General features: G+C 35.5%; 1 protein-coding gene across 1 annotated transcript; it reads right to left on the bottom strand.

Annotated features, from left to right (window-relative positions):
- Positions 1-7211: 7211 nt before the first annotated feature.
- On the bottom strand, positions 7212-15156 carry LOC128207828 (neo-calmodulin-like). Its single transcript, XM_052910980.1, has 6 exons — positions 14850-15156; positions 13166-13196; positions 10512-10655; positions 9269-9363; positions 8586-8733; positions 7212-7967 (listed from the first exon to the last, which is right to left on the bottom strand). The coding sequence occupies exons 1-6, from the start codon at positions 14850-14852 to the stop codon at positions 7936-7938; spliced, it is 453 nt and encodes a 150-aa protein (XP_052766940.1). The 5' UTR covers positions 14853-15156; the 3' UTR covers positions 7212-7935.
- Positions 15157-20068: the final 4912 nt, after the last annotated feature.

The following is a 20068-nucleotide window of genomic DNA, read 5'->3' as shown; positions in this document are numbered from 1 at the left end:
GCATTTTGTTTCGTTATATGAAATACCAAGTTCTACCAAGTCTTCTACATTCAGGACAGTACCTTATCATATCACAGTGTGGCCAAAAGAGAAAGATATTTTTTGACATGCCGCTATTATAATGGTTGTGTATTATATTCTCTCGAGTGGAATATTTAGATTTATTAGAAAATAAAAATGATGCTTCATTGCTTTAAAAAGCAAAAATATCAAAATATATGTTCTGAAATTTAACCTTGATCTTCAAACACCAGCGCGCACAGGACTACGACGTCGTTCCGAATTGACATTACATGCCCATACTGTTTGGCGCGATTTTTTTAAGTAAATATAATTAAAAACTATGCTTTTTTAAGGCATGTAAAAAAATCTCAAACAATTTCGTAACAACTTTGCAATAGTTTTCAGCTTTTAAAAAAGACATAAGATAATATTTAATTCTGGCTCCGCCAATCTTGAAATTTTAGTTTTGGTGCTCATTCGTTGAAATATAAAGCGATCTCACATTAAAACAAGCATTTTTTCTCTATTTCTTCGCGTAAAATAAAAGTAAGGATTAAAGAAGGAAATGTTTCAGATGAATAGTCTTCTTTTGTTTAATAATGTGAATTCGAACATTCCTGTCAATGTAATACCGCCTTAGTCGTTGACAGAGTTGCCCAAACTGTCGCTGTCAATAAATAGTTTCAAACAATCCGATATTATAATCTTAAAATGTACTAGAAACCGGACAGTACAAAAACCGGTTAATAAAGTATTTCCTCAAAAACAAACCTTGAATTGTCAATGCTAGCAAGTAGGATGCCGAAAATGTCAGATTTAACTGAAAAATGCAACAGGCATGTTGCTGTCTGATATAAGTTTCCCCTTTTAAAAATGATGGTTTCCAAGTCTAAGTTATATATATTGTTTATGGGTACAGATCAATATACCGACCACATTTTAAGGGATTAACGTGGAAGGGAGAATTTATTAACCTCCTTGATTCGAAATTATCTGTCTCCTAGAAGGTATTTATTAACATCATTACTGCTGAATGAGCTCTCTCACAAAATATGTTAAAATCATTCCTTCTAAATGATCTCTCTAACAGAATAAATGAACATCCTTACTTCCATATGATCTCTCTTACAGATGGTATTCATTAACATCATTGCTTCTGAATGATTTATCTAACATAATATATTAATATCCTTGCTGCTAAAGGATATATTTAACACAATGTGTTTATGTTAATAATTGCTTTGAACGATCTCTCTAGCAGAATATATTTACTAACATCACTGCTTTGTAATGATCTTTCTAACATAATGTTTTTACTAACATCATTGCAATATCAAGGTCAATGATCCAAGCAGCAGGACGAAAACTGTCTGAGTAATATACCAGACGATATCGAATTGGAATAAAATTCGGGGAAGGGCGGTGACCGAAGTAATGTACCAACCGATATATATGCAAATAGAATTACATTCGGGAAAGGGCGGTGACCGACGTAATGTACCAGACGATATCAAAATGGAATGACATTCGGGAAAGGGCGGTGACCGAAGTAATGTACCAGACGATATCAAAATGGTATGACATTCGGGAAAGGGCGGTGACGAAGTAATGTACCAGACGATATCAAAATGGAATGACATTCGGGAAAGGGCGGTGACCGAAGTAATGTACCAGATGATATCAAAATGGATAGACATTCGGGAAAGGGCGGTGACCGAAGTAATTTACCAGACGATATTAAAATGGAATGGCATTCTGGAAAGGGCGGTGACCGAAGTAATGTACCAGACGATATCAAAATGGATAGACATTCGGGAAAGGGCGGTGACCGAAGTAATGTACCAAACAATATCAAAATGGAATGACATTCGCGAAAGGGCGGTGACGTAGTAATGTACCAGACGATATCAAAATGGAATGACCAGACACCTACTTAACCATTCCCCTTGTCTCTCAGCACTTTCAGTGCTTTGATTTATTCTTGAAACTGGTTTCAATAATGTTATCGAACGCCTACTTTAATATTTTCCCAAGTCTCTTAACCTTTACAGTGCTTTGATATGTTCTTGAAACTGAGATTATAATATGTGACAAACGATCAACACGTTTCCAAGCTGTAACTTTTTATTTTAAAACGTTATTGTAACTGAGCAGAGCTAGTGACGATGATCATAATCACATGACGTCATTCAATAAGTAAAAATGATCTTTTATTTGAAACACTCTAGTTTAACTTTATAAAAAAACGTCGTTTATGAGACGTATAAAAAATTTGCATAAATATCTGTAGACAAACTGTTAATCAAAACACTTATATAGCTGATTTTAAACTTATTCGTACGTGAATGCACAGATCTTATCTGCTTGACAAGGGAGAAGACTGCGTAGGTGATAAGTTTTTGCTATCAGTCAAAACGTCTTTTTCTATCAATAACAAAAGACGTTTTATTCTAATATTTTACAGAGACAACCCCAGTAGTCAATGATTTAAATAACCCTCTTTAGACATTAAGTTCGGGAAAAACATAAATTAAACGAGATACGTATAACAACAAAGTCGGACTTCAAACGTTTAATATGTAAAGCAAAAGCATGCAAGATGTTTAGTCATTGTATACCAACTTCTATGTTTCAAAACATTGATAACATTTGGTCAGTTTGTCGTTACCTGACACTTTTTCAGGGTGTTTTGCAAATAAAGGACAAAGTTAATTCAAATAGCAAATAAAGGACAAAGTTAATTCAAATAGCAAATAAAGGACAAAGTTAATTCAAATAGCAAATAAAGGACAAAGTTAATTCAATGGCAAATAAAGGGAAAAGTTAATTCAAATAGCAAATAAAAGACAAAGTTAATTCAAATAGCAAATAAAGGGAAAAGTTAATTCAAATAGCAAATAAAGGACAAAGTTAATTCAAATAGCAAATAAAGGACAAAGTTAATTCAAATAGCAAATAAAGGGAAAAGTTAATTCAAATAGCAAATAAAGGACAAAGTTAATTCAAATAGCAAATAAAGGGAAAAGTTAATTCAAATAGCAAATAAAGGACAAAGTTAATTCAAATAGCAAATAAAGGGCAAAGTTAATTCAAATAGCAAATAAAGGGCAAAGTTAATTCAAATAGCAAATAAAAGACAAAGTTAATTCAAATAGCAAATAAAGGGTAAAGTTAATTCAAATAGCAAATAAAGGGAAAAGTTTATTCAAATAGCAAATAAAGGGCAAAGTTAATTCAAATAGCAAATAAAGGACAAAGTTAATTCAAATAGCAAATAAAGGACAAAGTTAATTCAAATAGCAAATAAAGGGCAAAGTTAATTCAAATAGCAAATAAAAGACAAAGTTAATTCAAATAGCAAATAAAGGGTAAAGTTAATTCAAATAGCAAATAAAGGACAAAGTTAATTCAAATAGCAAATAAAGGGCAAAGTTAATTCAATGGCAAATAAAGGACAAAGTTCATTCAAATTGCTAAACAATATTGGATCAATATTTCTTAAGTTAAACAAGAATGGACATTTCTTTAGCATATTATTTTGTATTTTATTTATTTCAGTGATTGTAAGTTAAAGATAGCATAATGTTCAACATTGCTCCAGCTAGGCCTAAATAGCAGGGACGAGGCACCCTGCTGCCTTTTTACTACACCCTGCTCTGCCCTTTTGTTTGACAGAGTCAATATTTAGAAATAAATAAAAATAATAAATACCAAAGTATAGAGAATAGCCAAGGTATTCATAACAAACTATTAGTATTGAAAGTAGTTACAACACATACACAATAAGAATTGAACATTGGTCCTTGCAAGTGCCCCATTAAGGCTCATTCAATGCGCATCAGAAGAGCCCTTTCTGACCTAGCACCCTGCCCTTTTCAAATCCTGGCTGGAGCACTGGTTCAGTATGATTGACCTAAACTAGAGTAATAAATAACCTGGTATGACTACATCGATCCAATTTGAACATCACCCAGTGGAATCGATACGTTGGTACGTTGTGAATGACTTTCTATCAATGGCGTTCCTTTTCGTTCTAAGAGATCTCCCAATTCATCTCCAATTTTTGTTAACTTTACAATGGGATGCAGTGTACGGCAATTGCTTTACTAGCGCTTTTTAGCATTTTTCCTGTACGAGCCTTCCGAGTTCAGATCTCATGATATTGACTGTGTATTGACTGGATGCAATCGGTTGTGTGAAAGTATTGTTTACTCCATCGATGAAGTCCGATATTAAGGACACAACGATTTGCAAAGCATAGCTACATTTAGGTCAGATAAAGGATATACAGTATACGTCAGATATGTTATATGGTTTTACTAACAGAAATGCGGAGATGTATTTGGGCAAAATGCCATTCAATAACGCCATTTATCAAGCATGCCTATTGTCGCCTTACCAAATATTGACTGTTAATGGTCTCACAATCGGTTTGTTTATCAATCTACAAAAAAATCGTTTTCTTTTAATTGATTTGCTTGAAAGAAACATACATGGTACACACTGTGATTATCGAACAGCTGTATTGATGTCATATGACACTTTAGATGAGTTATGTAATTTTCTTTTTGTTCAGTTTACAGATTTTGCTTATGAATTGACACCGGTCTACATGGATTTCTTTTAAAATTACTGGATAATTAGAACAGCGCAGTGCAGAATTATTGTTTAAGAACATTATTATTATTATTATTATTATTATTGGGTGATAGTACAGAAGCATCTTAGATGAAATCTTATCATTGACATTTTCGTTTACTGACTTATCTAAACACATAGGATATTTGTGGTTAAATTCAGATAAAAAATGAATATATATTATACTTATTTCTATGCTAAAGCAGTTAAAACTATTTGCAGTTCTAATATGATTTTGGAGTATACAATTTCCCTTATTCATCCAAAGCTTGTGTCACACGAAACTCATTACTAAATCATTAAACCTTTAGTTTTTAATTGTTAGTATTACCGCATCATGACCAGCATATGAACCCTACTGCTTCTGAGGTTAGTGGGCCAAAGGTCAAGGTCGTTGGGACCGTAAGCTGACCTTACAGTTTCCTAGTAAAAATTGAGAAACGCTTAGGCCTAGAGACCTCTAACTTGATAGAGGTCCCTCATACACGACCAGCGCTCTAACTATTTTGACGTCAGTTGGGCTAAGGTCAAGGTCGTCGTGACCTTGAGCTAAAAATTATATTTCTTTTAAATACCTTTTCTTGCATATTTTGAGCTACGGAGTGATTTTTTCTCGACATGAATATACCCGCCTCTTTTTCCCTTTAAAGACACCCATCTGAAAACAAATAAACACAATCGTTAGATTCTTGCCTTATAATACCTGGAAATACAGAATTGGAATTACGACGATCATTTGCTTTTAGTATTAATTTATTTGACACAAAATGAACCTTAAAGTCCGTGAAGCAGTGTGGTAGTTGGTCATACTTTAAAAAGATCAAAAATGATATTAATTCAGTTAATTGTTAATCAGTTTTTTCACAATTCGTTTCCTACTAAATTACTATTCATAAGCACCACAACCTATTCATTGGCACCACAACGTTCAGAAAATCGAGCATAGTGCAGCAAGTATAACAAATAAAGTTCTAAAATTTGTAACGCGGCAACCTTTTGTCAATAAAAAAGCCACACACATGCAAAGAAAATGCTTAAACCTAAGGTATGTAAACAATTCTCACGAAAATCCAGATTTTTACGTTGTCAACACTAACGTCTAGCAAGTTATGCAAGTTCTAGACGATCAGATATTAAATTTTATTTAGAACTTTTACCTTTAGAACAACTCATGGTCATTCCTATGTGGAACTACATTCTCCAATTTACTCGTATAAACCTCTAAAAATGAAAAATAAGAAACCATACTCACTGTTTACATCCATATTCCACTCATTGGCACTATAACGGAAGACGCGTTGGAGCATTTTCAACACATAACAAAATGTTATGGCTCCAATGATTACCCGGCGTGTAAATGTACACTTTATGTGGCTTCTTTGGAGAAAGGATATTGTAAGGAAGCGGGAAACTGCTGCGAAAGAACTTAGTCACAGAGCCCGACAGATCAACATCCGTGATGAAATTGATCGATAGAACTTTTCAAAGAGATTTACTTTGCTGAAATATACTTTTAAGTGTGTGATCACATGACTTAAACGGTATTTTGAAAAACCATTCCGCGCGATTTTAAATCAGAGAAACACAGCTGTGACAGCGACATGATTGTTGCATTTATTCCTTTTATCATGTAAAATTATGTATTATCGGCCTTATTCTAGGCTTGTTTTGAGGATAAACTGTACTTGCCGACTTTGGGACAATCTGGTGTCTTGTCCCTTTAACAATTTTGATACAGAAATACCTTGCTAAGAACCACATAACACGCTGGAAACTTGAAGAAAAAAATATGCTTTTATATCATAAAAAGCTCTCTATTTTTTATGGATTTTTCCATGCGATTGGCGTTTTTGTCCAGTTGCAATATAAGAGACAGTAGTCGTGGAAATAGTGGGAGTAGAAACCTTTAAGTAGTAGCAGTAGCAGTACCAGCAGCAGCAGCAGTAGCATGAGGAGTAGTAGTAGTAGTAGTAGTAGTAGTAGCAGTAGCAGCAGCAGCAGCAGCAGCAGCAGCAGTAGCAGTAGCAGTAGCAGTAGTAGCAGTAGTAGTAGCAGTAGCAGTAGCAGTAGCAGTAGTAGTAGCAGTAGCAGTAATAGAAGCAGGAGCAGCAGCAGCAGAAGCAGTAGCAGAAGCAGTAGCAGTAGTAGTAGTAGTAGTAGTAGTAGTAGTAGCAGTAGTAGTAGCTGTAGTAGTAGTAGTAGTAGTAGTAGTAGTAGTAGTAGTAGTAGTAGTAGTAGTAGTAGTAGTAGTAGTAGCAGTAGCAGTAATAGAAGCAGGAGCAGCAGCAGCAGAAGCAGTAGCAGAAGCAGTGGTAGTAGCAGTAGTAGTAGTAGTAGTAGTAGTAGTAGTAGTAGCAGTAGTAGTAGCAGTAATAGAAGCAGGAGCAGCAGCAGCAGAAGCAGTAGCAGAAGCAGTAGTAGTAGCAGTAGTAGTAGTAGTAGTAGTAGTAGCAGTAGTAGTAGCAGTAATAGAAGCAGGAGCAGCAGCAGCAGAAGCAGTAGCAGAAGCAGTAGCAGAAGCAGTAGCAGTAGCAGTAGCAGTAGCAGTAGTAGTAGTAGTAGTAGTAGTAGTAGTAGTAGTAGTAGTAGCAGTAGTAGTAGCAGTAATAGAAGCAGGAGCAGCAGCAGCAGAAGCAGTAGCAGTAGCAGAAGCAGTAGTAGTAGTAGGTGTTGTTGTAGTAGTAGAAGTAGTAATAGTTGTAGTAAGAGTAGTAGTAGTAATTGTTGTTGTTGTTGTTGTTGTTGTTGTTGTTGTTGTTGTTGTTGTTCTTGCAGTAGCGTCGGTAAAGTAGAGGTGGTAGTAGTAGTAGTAGTAGTAGTGGTTATGGCAGTGACAGTGGCGGTCGTTGATGTGGTAGTTGGAATAGTTGGAAATGTTATATCAGTGATAGAATAGTGAAAAGTAGAAGTTGTAACATGTGTGTTTTCAAATACACTTCGAGTTTCTTTTTCCAAATACTTGTAATAGAATCATTGTTTGTGTAAACACTCTTTTTACAAAAACAAATATTGATAGAGCTTATATAACCTTCAATTTAGATATGAAATATGGAATTTATTTGTATATTTACACTTTCAAAATAGAACTACATACTTAAAATACACATTCACATAATAATGTTATAAAAATACAATGATTCAACATATCCATTGCAAACATTTGGCATTTGCCTATTTACACATGGATAAGATGTATTTTATACATATGACATAACAACAACGTCTAACAACACACCAATCAATTAAATCATTAATCCTCCAACCGAATGGTAGTGAAGATTTTCACATGTTCCCTCATTTATTTGACTGCATCATGTACACGAACTCTGAAAAGAAAGAAAAATAACATTGTTTTTATTGGTTCTATACAGGGTTGGATTCGTATTAAATCATCATTGTTATGCACAAGTCAATTGTAGCCACGGCCCCCAGGCCCAGGGAAAAGCGGAGACTTTGATCTACGGTCCAGCCAAGCCCGGGTTAAAACTCTGCCCTGTGGGGACAAACTGCTGTAAAATCCCCGCCAAATGCCCCCGTATCCCAGGGACCGTAGGTAAGGCTCATTCCCCGCTAGTTTTGACTCGAAGAAAAAAACACCGGGGAGGGGAGGTTATAATTGACTGGTGCATTAATCCGAAATATCGTTAATCTGAACTTTTTATCAGGGTCCCGACGACTTCGGATTAACGGTGTTTAAATGTATACATGTACATTAAATCATACATGTTTATATGTATCAATAACTAAATGATAAAGAACTATAAGAACTGGTAAGAAACTGAATCTATCGATCTCCGTCTATGCAGTTACAACACTATGAGAAAGGGACCAAGAACATTACCAATGTTTTGAACAAAATGGATATATAAGTGTACCTGGTTGAATAATATATCAAAGCAAAAACACGTTCTATTTATAAAACGAACGCATGAAGTTCCACCCACCTTCATAGTTGACCTGGCCATCACCGTCCATGTCCGCCTCTTTTATCATCTCGTCCACCTCCTCGTCCGTGAGTTTCTCCCCGAGATTAGCCATCACGTGACGTAACTCCGCCGCTGATATTTGGCCGTTGCCGTCCTTGTCGAATACCTGGTTTAGATAAGAAATTGTAGGAAATAGAATATTTAAAGATGCACACTTACTCCAAAATAAGATTTACCACAATTAATACAATTGTTTTCATATACCAAAAAGGAAGATTACATGTTGAAATCAATGGTTTTATGAAGGATATCGAGTTAAATTTGAAACAAAATAGCAGAAAACACGGTATTTCTACCTATGAGACTATAGTGGACCACAGTAAATCTTTAAGCATTCACTAATCATTCAATAGTTTTGCGTTGTATGCTATTAAATACACGGTTACAATCTTGTTATCAGTAATTAATATTTTCCATAAATGCAATATTTAGTAAGTAGTTAAAGGTTTATCAGTCAAAATTGATGTTTCTTATACATGTGTATGAATTGATTTTGAATAAGAGTGTCACTTTAAAACACTGAAAACTGTGATGGAGTCGCGGTGGGTTTCACTCAAAATGCAACCAAATGGAGTGGACAGACTTTCATACACTCAAATAAACAGTTAAAAGACAGTTTTGCAATATTCATCAAACCCTACCCTAAAGGCCTCTCGTAGCTCCTCCTCCTGGTCGCCGTCCTTCATCTTATTAGCCATCATTGTCAGAAACTCTGCGAAGTCAATCGTTCCATTGCCTGGAATTAGTATGACACTAAATTTTGAAATCATATGTTTTGTAATTGTTTGAGAGTCTGTGTAGTGGTCGCCTACCAGCTAGTCGGCAGCGAATAGCTTTCACTGCATTATGTTCATGTATTTCAAGAATCATAAGTAGTTGTTGTTAAACTGTTATACATCATAAACCAGTTATACAAATCCCGTTTCGGGTCTGACATTCCCATTTGCTTACACAAGGGTCTGTTATTTTATGTTCTTTTTATACATAGCACAGAGCATTACAGTGTGAACGGGTACCCAGGTAAAATGTAAGTACCCGTTTTCCTACCAATTTAATTACACAATCTAATGTTTGGTGTATTAGTAGGTTTTTTAAGGTCAGCCTTGTCGCCTACTGCTGGTCCAAATGAAAATAAATAAAAGGGGTGTATCTTTCAGTTTTAATGACTTACATGTAGCTCACATTATTTGAAAACGATACCGAGTTAATGCTATTATTTTAACATTCGGAACTCCTCGGCCAGTTTCATCGAAAACAACCTCGGATGTATATGGACGGTTGATATACTCAAAAATTGATATGTTTAAGTCCGCTGCAAGTAGATCGCGTAGTAATTTATTTCATCAGATAAACTTAATTAATTTACTTTTTGGAATCTTAATTTATTTGCAATAATACACTTCAATGATGACAATCAATTTAAACTTAGATCAATAAATACGAGCTAAAACACTACATTTAATTAATGATATCATTCAAACATTTACGGACTACTTCTACTGATGTGGCGGCATGCATCCGAGGTTGTTTTCGATAAAAATGGCCGAGGAGCTCCGAATGTTATTTTAAATCTTACGAACTACTTCTACTGATGTACCGGCATACATCCGATGTTGTTTTCGATGGAAATTGACCGAGGTGCTCCGAATGAAGAAAGGTTAGAAACAACATAGTTATGCTAGTCGATAATTGTAACGATGTATACCATTGGTAAATTGACGTAGCGCTTATCCAATCAGAACGCGATATTGAAATAAACAGGTCATCGATCGTTATATTGTACAATTTAAATAGATTTCCTACAGGAAGGTTAAAGGAGAATGTAAATAGCAAAACAAAATGAAAGCAAAACATGTCCATGTTTGTAATCCTCTGACTACTTACCATCAATGTCCACCTCATTGATCATGTCTTTGAGGTCGTTGTCTGTGGGCTTCTGACCCAGGGACTTCATCACTATGCCCAACTCCTGTGTGGTGATCATGCCATCTCCGTCCTTGTCAAACAGGCTGAACGCCTCGCGGAACTCTGGAATACAAATCTTAAATATTAGTTAAAAGTAAAGTACTACTTTGGCTTTAAATAGCCATTAATCACATTCGGAACTCCTCCGCCATTATTCTCGAAAACAATCTCGGATGTATGCCGGTACATAAGTTGAAGTAGTTCGTAAATCTCTGAATTATATCATTAATTAAATGTTGTGTTTTAGCTTGTATTTTTTAATTTTAAATCGATTGCCAGTGAAGTGTATTATTGCAAAAATAATAAGATTCCTAAGAGTTATGCCATTAAGTTTTACTGCTAAATTAAACTACTACTCGATCTACTTGCAGCGGACTTAAACGTACCGATTTCTGAGTATGTAAACCGTCCATATACATCCGAGGTATGAATAGATTTACTAGAGTATTTAATTTCAAAGAGGTTTCAGACGGGATGACGTATTTAATTTCAAAGAGGTTTCAGACGGGATGACGAATAAAAGTGCTCCTGATGTTATAAGTAGAACAACAACATCAGTGTGTACACCACGTGATAAATTACGTCATATATGTTACGTTAGAAGGCAACATTTTGCTTAAAATGAAAACTTAAATCATATCATTTCTACCATTTTAAATAAAACAAAGGGCAGTCAATGCCGCTTAAATCGCCCCGCCTTTGTTTTATTACCGGAGTTTGATTAGGTAAATAGTTTCTTCAAACACTTCGACAAATCTGTTTTCAAAATATTGTTTTGACAGTGCTCCATCAGGCGGCCGTTTTATGAAAAGGTTTGTGTTTTAAGAAACTAAACTCTCAATCAATCTCTGGTAAAAGATCGAAGGCGGGGCTCCGTAAGCGGCGTAGATTGCGCTATGTTTCATTTAAAATAGTGAAGAAACAGTGAAACAGTGAAATTGTCCTTGTTTAAAGTCTTCTTTCGAAGCAAAATATTGCCCTCAGGCGCAGCATTATAACGCAATTTATCCCGCTGTATACACACACTAAACAAAGCTCTAACAGTCTTCCGTTGAACTTATTGTACAGCGTCAGCAATGTGCTGCTGTTGGTAAAAAGCAATCTTATACAGTCTTGTTTTTTTTACATGTCCACAGCTCCAAGTATGTAGCCGAAATATATGATGATACAAGTCGAATTGGTATTGCATGGTTAGCATACGATAGACCTTATAAAATCTTTTAAGAGACGATACGAACGGGATTAGAAAATGACGACCAAGACCGAAGGACGATACGGCTTTAAATACAACACGGTCCAGTTTTGCGGACGATACGGCCCAGACAGTTGTACTCTACTACCCATATAAATGGATTCGATACGACCAAGATCGGCACATCTAAAACGAACCAGACAAACAGACCATATACAGCCCAGATCGCTTTACCAATCTTGGTAATATTGTCTCCCAATCTGGGTCATATTGTTCGCAAATCTGGGTGGTATATTCCATCTATCTGGGCCGTATATTCCGCATATCTGGGCCGTACTTTCCGCTAGCCTGAGCCCTATGGTCTACAAATCTTGGCCGTATATTCCATCAATCTGGACTGTATGGTCAACAAATCTTGGCCGTATATTCCATCAATCTGGACTGTATGGTGTACAAATCTGGGCCGTATAATACATCAATCTGGACTGTTTGGTCTACAAATCTTGGTCGTATATTCCACCAATCTGGACCGAACAGTCCATAAATCTGGGACGTATATTCCACCATTCTGGACCGAACAGTCCATAAATCTGGGACGTATATTCCACCATTCTGGACCGAACAGTCCATAAATCTGGGACGTATATTCCACCATTCTGGATCGAAAAGACCATAAATCCGGGCCGTATATTCCACCATTCTGGACCGAACAGACCATAAATCTGAGCCGTATACTCCACCATTCTGGACTGAACAGTCCATTAATCTGGGCCGTATATTCCACTATTCTGGACCGAACAGTCTACAAATCTGGTCCGTTTATTCCACCAATTTTGACCGAATGGTCCAAAATTCTGGGCCGTTTATTAAACCAATCTGGACCGAACAGACCATAAATCTGGGCCGTATCTTCCACCAATTTGGGTCATACGGTCCATACATCTTGGTCGTATCTTAAACCAATCTGGGCCGTATCGTTTGTCAATAAAGTTTTTGTTTACTTAAACTTCATTTAAATGAACAAATTGTATACCGTGTGTGGGTGCATTTTATATCGTGCAGTCACCCGTTCCTCTAATTGGGCAATCGATATCTTTAAATGAGGATAATGCACGAACTAGAAGCTTGTATTACACAATAGCAGGCATCTGTTTCAGTCAATATGTAGTTTTGTGGACCTGTTAGCGGGTGTTGACGGAGGACGTTAGACAAGGTCAATGTCACTTTACAGGTTAGCGAAAAGACGTATTAACCGAAACAGAAGCCTTTAATTGTAATTCCACATATCATGTGACAGCTCTCGACCAATCACATTTGCATTTACAAATGAGCTCAGGTTTGCAATATAATACATAAACAGCACATTAAATAAAGGTCTTACCATGTATTTGGTCTTCTGTCAGTGTGTCCGACTGAAAAAGAATAAACTTTACATCATGTATTTGGAAACTAGCTCACAGAAGTGCATGCACTCTGCAAGTTACATACTAGTAATGACGATGGTGAACAAGTATAACTTCATGTATACAAAATACGAACAACGTCATTTATAAAGTAACATAAAAGCTCATGTTGTGACTTAAAGCTACACTCTCACAGATATACCATTTTCACAACTTTTTTTTTATTTTTTGACTTGGAAAGAGCAAAATTTTGCCTAAATAACTGCAAACCAATGATATAAGATTGCTGACAAAAAATTAAATCGTAGATTTTCAAATTTCCGATCGAAAATGATGGTTTTATGCCTTAACCGTTACTAACAGTTTAAGAAAAATGCATAAAACATCAATTTTTGAACTTAAATACAAAAATCTGCGATCTAATTTTTTGTCAGCAGTCTTATTGAAATTTGTTTTTTGTCTCTTTCCAAGACAAAAAATAAAAAAGTTGTCAAAACGTTAAATCTGTGAGAGTGCACCTTTAAGCTGTTACACAAAACTCGACGGCAACGACGACGATGAGGACGAGGTAGACAGGGAGGAGACGTGGAAAAGGGGAGACAAGGATAATGGGGAGACGGGATAAGGAGGGGGCATGAGGAGGAGAGGGGCGATGAGGAGGGGGCATGATGAGAAGGGTGGCGAGGAGGAGGAGACATGAGGAGGAGGGTGCGAGGAGGAGGGAGCATGAGGAGGATGGGGTGAGGATGAGGTGACATGAGGAGGAGGGGGCTAGGAAGAGGGGGCATGAGGAGGATGGGGTGAGGATGAGGTGACATATGGAGGAGGGCGAGGAGGAGGGGATACGAGATGAGGAGGGGTATACAAGGAGAAGGTAGAGATGACGAGGAGGGGGTAGACGAGATGAGGAGGGGAGACGAGGAGGAATGGAGACGAGAAGAAGGGAGAGACGAGATGAGGAAAGAGAGACGAGGAGAAGGGGGGACGACGAGGAGGGGGCATGAGGAGGATGGGTAGACGAGGAGGAATTGGGACGAGGAGAAGGGAGAGACGAGATGAGGAGGGAGAGACGAGATGAGGAGGGAGAGACGAGATGAGAAGGGAGAGACGAGATGAGGAGGGAGAGACGATGAAAAGGGGGAGATGAGATGAAGGGGCATGAGGATGAGGGGTAGACGAGATGAAGAGTGGAGACGTAGATGATGATGATGATGATGATGATGATGATGATGATGGTGTTGGTGGTAGTGGTGGTGTTGGTGGTGGTGGTGATGGTGGTGGTGATGGTGGTGGTGGTGGTGGTGATGATGATGATGATGATGATGATGATGACGATGACGATGACGATGATGATGATAGCGGATTCATAGTCAATATTTGTTTGAATCATTCGGAATACATGCAAACATCTTTAAAAGCAGAAGTCATTCATCGAGCTAATCATTTGAACAGACATGCAACAAAATTGGAATTTGATCAATTATCCCTTTAACAATTTTCTACCTATTTATACATGTTAATCATTTAATGACATTTACGATTTCTTTTGGTTCTTGAACAGTTTCCCATTTGAATTATATTGCCAACTGAAACAATTTTCGAAATATATTTTTTTACATCGTTTATTTAATGTAATTTAAGTCCAGAAAAATATCAACTCACCATATTTAGATTGTCATTTCATGTTCAACTTATCCAGTTGTGTTTATTAGTTAATGCAATTTTACTTAAAAGAACTTTCTTTACAAATTAATACATAATGGTACCAAGTTTAAATGCACTTCATGTTAAATGTTAAATGTACATTTGTATCCTTGTTAATTCTTAAGTAGTAAACTTAACAAACTTGACGCGGTGTATGCTTTGTAAATACCCGGTCAATGATTTAATATTCCATCATTGTGAACATTCAAACAGAATGAACAATTTGTAGACCCCAGATGAGATAGAATTGAATATTATTCTAAAACAAATACAACCATTTGGAGCAGTGGATTTATGTATCATTCTATTCAGGTTATTGTCCGATGTCTTAAGGTGTGCGTGCTATATTAAACATCAAATACAGAGAATTGCTTTTCGGTTTAAAAACTGGGCTGGGTAAATTATTTCTGTTTAAAGTTGTATTCATTTAAGGTCGTATTATCAAGGGCGTGCAAACAAAGAGTGTTGGGTATTCTACACAGATGCACGTGCAAATTGAAATTTATCATGTTGAATTTATTTTAGACACTTTTTCTATAATACATTGAATATACTATGCCACCAGGGGCGGTTCCAGGAAGAGACGTAAGAGGGGCGCAACTTAAATGCACAACCCTTTGGCTTTCTCCCTTCCGTCATAACCAAATTTTAAATGGATTCTTTTTGGTACTGGGGTTTGGGGTTCAACCCCATTGAATTTTTCCCAATATGTAGTCAGAAATGGTGCATTTTGAGAGTAGGTAATTGTATATTTTTCTCTGAAATTAACATAGAAATTAAACTAAATCAATGGATGGGGGTGCCGGGTACCCCCCCCCCCCCCCACACACACACATTTCATCCGCTAGTGTGGTCCTGCCTTAAAACAGGGTTCGCATAAAGAAAGCATGTAGACACTATACTGTTTCAGATTTGCTAAGTTACAACAAAAATTATGAGTCTAGTTATGCTTTATCTTCTGGAAATAAAACGTGTCTGCCTAATCAAATATTTAAAGATGCACTCTTACACCGAGATAAGATTTACCACAATTAATAATATTGTTTTATACTCCAAAAAGGATGAATAAATGCCGAAAACAATGGTTCTTATGAAGGATACCGATTTTAATTTGAAATAAATGAGCATAAAAAAGTATTTCTACCTTGAGAGAATATAGCACACCACAGTAAATCTTTAAGCATTCACCAATTATTTAATATTTTTGCGCTTTCTGTTTTTCAATGCACGGTTACAATCTTGTTATCAGTAATTATTTTTTTCCATAAATGCATTACTTAGTAAGTAGTTAAAGGTTTATAAGTCAAAATTGATGTTTGTCATACAAGTGTATGTATTGATTTTGAATAAGAGTGTCACTTTAATGATTTGCTCCATAATGCCGGGTTTAAAGATAACACAATCAAAGCAAATGCCAAAATTGGCGAATAAATAAAATGTATATAAACGCATTAAAAGCATAAAGAAAAACTTTCAAGGGATTAGTTTATCTTTAGTACAAAAGGGAATAGCCAACAGCAACTTTAAGGATTATATTGATACACGGAAATAAAGAGATAACAGTCTTATATATCTCGTTTATAGGGGGATCTGTTTAAAATATCACATTTTTAAAATTGAACACGAAAAATAAATTCGGATAGCTTTGGACAAATCAAATAAAAGTCTACAGACAATACATTTCCTATATATTCTATAGACAACTGACCAATTTGGACGCGAAATAACACATTATGCCTTACGACCCCAACTTATATGACTGGTGTCCAAGCATGTTCGCTTGTTCCAAGACAAAAAAAAATAAAAAAAAGTTGTCAAAACGGTAAATCTGTGAGAGTGCAGCTTTAAAGTAAATTCAGTGCTGATTATGACGAAAAATATCCCATCTGTACATTTTCAAAGAACAAAAAGCTTGCGTCCAATAAATGAAATCGGTACAGGTTTAAAATGTTATTTTTCAACTCATAAAAATCGTTGAATGTTACAATAATAATTTGGGCGCAAGGAACCGAGAACTCCGAAAACTGGTACAGCTAAACCTAAACAGTTTTAAAGCTGCACTCTCACAGATTGAACGTTTTGACAACTTTTTAATTTTTTGTCTTGGAACGAGCCATTTTTTGTGAAAATCCATGGAAACCAGTTATAAAAGACTGCTGACAAAAAATTAGAACGCAGGTTTTTATATTTAAGTTGAAATATTAATGTTTTATGCATTTTTCTTAAACCGTTAGTTTAAGCCATAAAACATTAATTTTCGAACGGAAATAGGAAAATCTGCGATCTAATTTTTGTCAGCAATCTGATATCATTGGTTTGCAGATACCTACGCAAAAATTTGCCCTTTCCAAGGCAAAAAAAAAGGAAAATAGTTGTAAAAATCTGGTAAATCTGTGAGAGTGCAGCTTTAAAGGAACTAGACATGACGGTCCCAAAACCGGCATATACATTACTACCTCAAAACAAGCTAAGAAGTGTCAACACGAGCTAGAATGTGGCCGAAAATATGATATGAAGAATATACACAACAATCAAGTCGTCCCACACGCCGTGGTGCCACGTTTTTATTGCGCGAATCGATTTTTCAAAGCACATTGCAAGTCACGTGATCGATTCAATCACTAACATGTCATCATTTTCAGCAGTATCTTAATCAGTATCATAATATCTTTCAAACGATTTCATCATCGATTTTAATCTGTCGGGATCTGTGTCTACGTTGTTTCACAGCATTTTTACGTATATTTAGCATGTGAAGGTCACATCATGAGTGTGATCAGTAGATACACAGACGTTAGTATCAAACTTACTGGGTACACTTACCCCAGTAAATTTTGAATTGGAAAACATATAAACATTTATATAAGTTTTTGTCAAATTTTCTTGCAAATGTATCACCTGGTGTAAATTCCCTTTAAATCAGTAATGCCTTGATTCCAATTACTATAAAAGTACCGCACAACACGCAAATCCTACAATTGAAAAATGTAAAATTTTAAAATCTGCCGTAAAAAGTCAACATACCTTCTTCATAAAATCGGGAATTTTGTACGGATTTTTCCATGTTTTCCGAACTCTTGCGCGAGGCATTTTTGTCCTGATGCAATAGAATATCAACTATCGCAGACAAAATGAATATATGTTATCTTAATGTATCAATGAAAACAACACACAAACTAAAACTGTTTTATTGTCAAATATTTAAAAAAAAATCAGATAGCGTGTGTCCTCAAAAATGAAAATGATATATTGTATACCGCAAGGATTTCGTCTTAATTCCTTGGGAATTTGGATTATCGTCGCATTTATAACATTATGTAACTCTTTTGAATATTATGTATTTTCAATTAATTTTGTTATTTGTAAAATATCGGAATTTTCGATTTATTGATGAACACGAAGATTTACGATTATAGCTGACTGGATAACAGATTAAAATAACGAAGAGAAGAGAGTAATGACATTGAAAACTGCAATGTATATAACAATAATATTTACTTAAGTTAAGATAAAAAGGTTAGAGCATGAACATACTTTTTTTCTCTTTTATTAAAGTGACAATCTTATTCAAAATCAATACATACATGTACACATGTATAACAAACATAATTTTTGAGTGATAAACCTTGATCTTCTTATTAAATAATGCATTTATGGTAAATAATAATTACTGATAACAAGACTGTACCCGTGCATTTAATAGCTGAAAACGCCCAACTATTAAATGACTGGTGTGTGCTAAAATATTTACAGTGATCAACTATCGTCTCATAAGGTAGAATATCGTGTGTTCTGCATCTTTCTTTCTAATTAAACACATAATCCTTCATAAGAACCACTGTTTTCGATATTAATTCAACCTTTTGGGTAAATTAAAACAATTGTATAAATTGCTGCACATCTTATTTGGGAGTAAGTGTGCATCTTTAAATATTCTATTTCCTACAATTTCTTATCTAAACCAGGTATTCGACAAGGACGGCAACGGCCAAATATCAGCGGCGGAGTTACGTCACGTGATGGCTAATCTCGGGGAGAAACTCACGGACGAGGAGGTGGACGAGATGATAAAAGAGGCGGACATGGACGGTGATGGCCAGGTCAACTATGAAGGTGGGTGGAACTTCATGCGTTCGTTTATAAATAGAACGTGTTTTTGCTTTGATTTATTATTCAACCAGGTACACTTATATATCCATTTTGTTCAAAACATTGGTAATGTTCTTGGTCCCTTTCTCATAGTGTTGTAACTGCATAGACGGAGATCGATAGATTCAGTTTCTTACCAGTTCTTATAGTTCTTTATCATTTAGTTATGGATACATATAAACATGTATGATTTAATGTACATGTATACATTTAAACACCGTTAATCAGAAGTCGTCGGGACCCTGATAAAAAGTTCAGAATAACGATATTTCGGATTAATGCACCAGTCAATTGTAACCCCCCCGCCCCCAACACACACACACATCCGGTCCAGGGGTAAACCGAGAATCTTTTAGCAAAAAAAGATCGGTATTTCTAAATACATATATTTTGCAATGAAAAGAAGAACATGACTTGGTTATTTGTACAAACTTACGCTTTATTTTACTTTCTAAAATGCATTTAATGTTACACACGCTAAATGTTAATGCCACACTTCGTTTTCCTCTGAAAATGTTATACTTGTATTACCATCCTGTTTGTTAACTTTATAAAAAAAATAAGTTTTTTTATGCGAAATAAACTACTATTGTAAAAAAATAGTATTGTATAAATTGTTGCACATCTTATTTGGGAGTAAGAGTGAATCTTTTAGCAAAAAAGATTAGAACATGGAAAAAAAATCTGTTTTTATTAATAGTTTATAAATTTCATTTATGACCACAAATTGACTACTCAATATAATTATAACTCATTATTCTATTTTAGATATGCGACCTATAAATAAGCTAGTTATTATTCAGAATAAAGTTAAATATTGATGCCTTGTTACCCAGTATATTTTGGTACACATTGAAAGGACATTGCTTGCTGATTGCCAATTTGATAAATAAATGACCAAAAATAACATTATTTTATTACAGTTGGTAAATTAGTTCTTTATTACAAATCGAACGAAATAACAATTTTCAGAAAAGCTTAGGTGTGACATGTTTTAGAAAAAAAAACTTCAGTGATTTTATACGGGT

This window comes from Mya arenaria, chromosome 11 (genome assembly GCF_026914265.1).
Source record: "Mya arenaria isolate MELC-2E11 chromosome 11, ASM2691426v1".
Classification (NCBI taxonomy): domain Eukaryota; kingdom Metazoa; phylum Mollusca; class Bivalvia; order Myida; family Myidae; genus Mya; species Mya arenaria.
Note: the sequence above shows the minus strand (reverse complement) of the source record. Positions and strands in the feature narration are given on the sequence as shown.

Bases quoted from the DNA above. Each gene is read 5' to 3' on its own strand.
- LOC128207828 (XM_052910980.1), bottom strand. The intron at 10,656-13,165 runs GTAAGACCTTTA...TTTGTATTCCAG, and splicing joins GACAGAAGACCAAATACATG to AGTTCCGCGAGGCGTTCAGC. The intron at 8,734-9,268 runs GTAGGGTTTGAT...TATCTAAACCAG, and splicing joins AGCTACGAGAGGCCTTTAGG to GTATTCGACAAGGACGGCAA.